Source organism: Ursus maritimus (assembly GCF_017311325.1).
Source record: "Ursus maritimus isolate PB19 chromosome X unlocalized genomic scaffold, ASM1731132v1 scaffold_X1, whole genome shotgun sequence".
Classification (NCBI taxonomy): Eukaryota; Metazoa; Chordata; class Mammalia; order Carnivora; family Ursidae; genus Ursus; species Ursus maritimus.
This window is the reverse complement of record NW_024423319.1, coordinates 82,620,256-82,623,093: the sequence shown is the minus strand read 5'-3', so window position 1 is coordinate 82,623,093 and position 2,838 is coordinate 82,620,256. Positions and strand designations below refer to the sequence as shown.

The following is a 2,838-nucleotide window of genomic DNA, read 5'->3' as shown; positions in this document are numbered from 1 at the left end:
CAGGACTCGGGCAGGATCCCACTTCCTTCCTGTCAGGGTCCAAGAGGGTCACACCTACTTGGAAACTGCCGCAGGGCCTTTTCAGCAGTGTCTCCTCGAGGCCCCGCCCGTGCCACCCCGGTCCAGCCATAAATACTATCAAGGGCCTTTTATTCACATTCACCACATCAGAGATGTCTCTTTCTGGGAAGGTTTTTTTAATCCCCACAGGTTGAATTAGGGCACTCCCTCTGGGTCGCTAGCAGTCTTCTTCAGGCTGGGAGTCCCAGGAGGTGTCCTCTGTCCCTGGGTCCCTGGCCTGGCCCTGCAGGCACATAGTCACCAAGAAGTGTTTGGGGGGAATTGTGCTGCTTCGTGGAAGGTGGGCACCTGCCCCATTAATGCTTGAGGGCTGGTAGCTTCCACAGCACTCCTGACCCCCTGATGGCTTTGCAATCTAGCACTGCAGGTCCCTCGCACAACCCACAGTGTCCTTAAAAGTCATCATCATCACAGATGTCAAGGTACACATCGAAAGCCTCTCTGTTGCAGTTTCCATCAGGAGTGAAGACATATTTGTGGAAGGTCCCATCTACACAGATGGCTGGAAGGGGGGGGGATGGGTAAAGGGTTAAAGGGTGCCGAGCCACCCGCTCCAATCCTCTCCAATCCTCTCCAGTGCCCCATGGCCTAGGGTCTACCTCCAGGCCTTTGTCCCCAGGCCATCCCTCTGGCGGCGGAGTTGAGCCGCCCACTCTAGCCCTCTCAAGCTTCCCATGCCCTCAAATTCCTGCAGATCCAAACTGTAGGACTTTGCCCATGCAGCACCCCCAGTCAGGAGCTATTCCCACTCACCAATGACAGAGTTGACGTTCTTGGAAGTATTGCGACCGAAGGCGCAGATGCAAGCGGACTCAGCAGGCACGGTGAAGCTCGCCAGGCTCCACTGAGAGTCCACGTACTGCCCGATCATAGGCCCCACCTTGCCCACGCGAGCCAGCCTGCAGGCAGCACTGGCTGAGCCCGGGTGTGGGCCACGGTCAGGGGGATGGGGGCAGGGCAGGGCCAGGCAGGGAGTACTCACGCGGAGCGGCGGTTGAGGCGGGTATCCTTTAGAGCAAAGATATGGACTGTGCCCTTATCGCTGGAAGCGCAGAGGAACGAGGAGTCGTGGCTGAAGTTGATGCTGGAAGACACAGCGGCAGTGACGCCCACGTGTCAGGTGGCATGGGGTCACCAGCCCACCACACATACCCCATGCTCACCAGTAGAGGGTGGCAGGGTCAGTGCCTCGGCGCAATTCCACCAGTTTCTCCTTGGACTGTGTGTCAAAAAGGCGAATAAGGGTGCCTTTCTGGGAGGCGGAGGCCACTACCGTGCCTGGCTGGTTCAGGGACACACAGGCCACGTCGCTCTGATGGGCGTTGATGGTGAACGGAGCAGATGAGGTGCCAGGCTTTGTGCTCGCCAGGTCCTGCGGTGGAAGGAGCGGTTGGGGCTTGGGGTAGCACGGAAGGCAGAGGCCAAGCGTCCACGGACGGAGCCCGCCCGCCCGCCCACCCTTGCCCCCTGGGCGGCTCACCACAAGTTGCAGGCTCCCACACTTGTGTCCTGGGAACACCAGCAGCTGTTTCTCCAGGCTGGGGCAGAGGTCACAAAGCCCTAGGGTGCGAGGCCATAGTGTTGGAGGAGGGGGTAGGCCGGTGCAGGGGAGGCAGGGGTCAGGCAGTGGGCCAGGCAGGGCCTCGGAATGGACAGAAGCTGGGGAAGGACTGACTTTGATCTTCCATGACATGTGGCACCCACAGAACCCTCAGAGGGCTTGCCGTCCGCCGCGACCCCCAGCAGCGAGACACGTTCTCCCCCTCCCGACGCAGCTCCGGCAGCCCCAGGAGGGCCCCGGGATCCCTGGCATGGCCACCCATGTCCCTACTGGGTGTTTCTGCCCTGCTCTCTAGGGCACCCAGGGGTGAGGAGAGAGAACAGGCTAAGGGATGGACAGATGGACAGACTGGGAATATGAGCCTCTCTGCACAAAGACTCTCTCCCTGCCCCTCTTCCCCAGCTTCTCTGGGCGCCCCTCGCATTCTCTCACTTCTGCCCCTCTGCCCCGTCCACTGCCTCCTGCCCTCACACCTGCGTATCTGGGTCCTCTCACCCTTGGGGTTGTCCCGAGTGTCAAACTCGAACAGCTTTCGGGGATTGTCGGGGAAGGAGTACACGTAGATGCGGTTCCTCAGCACGATCACAATTCTGTGGGCATCACACAACGCGGGATGTCCATGAGGGAGGGCAGGATGCCCGTCCAGGACTAACCCTCTTGCCTGCTGCAGGGACCTCCTACCTCCCCCACCCCAGTCCTCCTCAGGCTCACTTGTCATGGCGCATGCGCACAGCCAGCACTGGCTTGGTGAAGGTGAACTCCAGCACCAGCTTGTCCTTGGAGTCCTTGCCCTCCCGGGCATCGTCCCAGATCAGCACTGCTGGGCAGGTGGGTGCGTTGTCGGGGCCAAGGTTTAGGGTGAGGGGCAGCCCTGGTGACACAAGACCCAGCCCTACTCCCCATGGGACCTTAACCCACTCGCTTAACCTTTTGCTAACACCAACGTGAGCCGCATACAGCATGAGCACTTGTGGGTGTGATTCCTGAGAGAACAGGTTTCTCAGACTGTTATACTCATTTACAGATGAAGAAACCGAGGCTTGAGGGGGCTGAGTATCGGGCCAGGGACCTCACTGCCCATCAGCAACCAAGCAGGGACGCATACCCAGGCCTGTAACTTCCCATCAGCAAGTATTTCTGCCTCCAGGCTCCCAGTCCGTACCCCTAGGAGGCTTTTGCGATGAATCCTAGGGCTC

General features: G+C 59.9%; 2 protein-coding genes across 2 annotated transcripts in view; both read right to left on the bottom strand.

Annotated features, from left to right (window-relative positions):
* WDR45 (WD repeat domain 45) overlaps positions 1-2,838 on the bottom strand; it is a 10,064-nt gene that overhangs the window by 2,223 nt on the left and 5,003 nt on the right. The gene's annotated exons all lie outside the window — the stretch shown is intronic.
* On the bottom strand, positions 181-2,772 carry LOC121103086 (WD repeat domain phosphoinositide-interacting protein 4-like). The gene is made up of 7 exons (XM_040631741.1): positions 2,354-2,772; positions 2,138-2,232; positions 1,562-1,641; positions 1,245-1,453; positions 1,064-1,165; positions 835-980; positions 181-583 (listed from the first exon to the last, which is right to left on the bottom strand). The coding sequence occupies exons 1-7, from the start codon at positions 2,602-2,604 to the stop codon at positions 474-476; spliced, it is 993 nt and encodes a 330-aa protein (XP_040487675.1). The 5' UTR covers positions 2,605-2,772; the 3' UTR covers positions 181-473.

Coding starts and splice junctions, on each gene's coding strand:
- LOC121103086 (XM_040631741.1), bottom strand. CDS start 2,604: ATGCTGTATGCGGCTCACGTTGGTGTTAGCAAAAGGTTAAGCGAGTGG. Junction 1,642..2,137: donor CACTCGGGACAACCCCAAGG/GTGAGAGGACCC, acceptor CTCGCACCCTAG/GGCTTTGTGACCTCTGCCCC. Junction 981..1,063: donor CGCCTCAACCGCCGCTCCGC/GTGAGTACTCCC, acceptor TGCTGCCTGCAG/GCTGGCTCGCGTGGGCAAGG.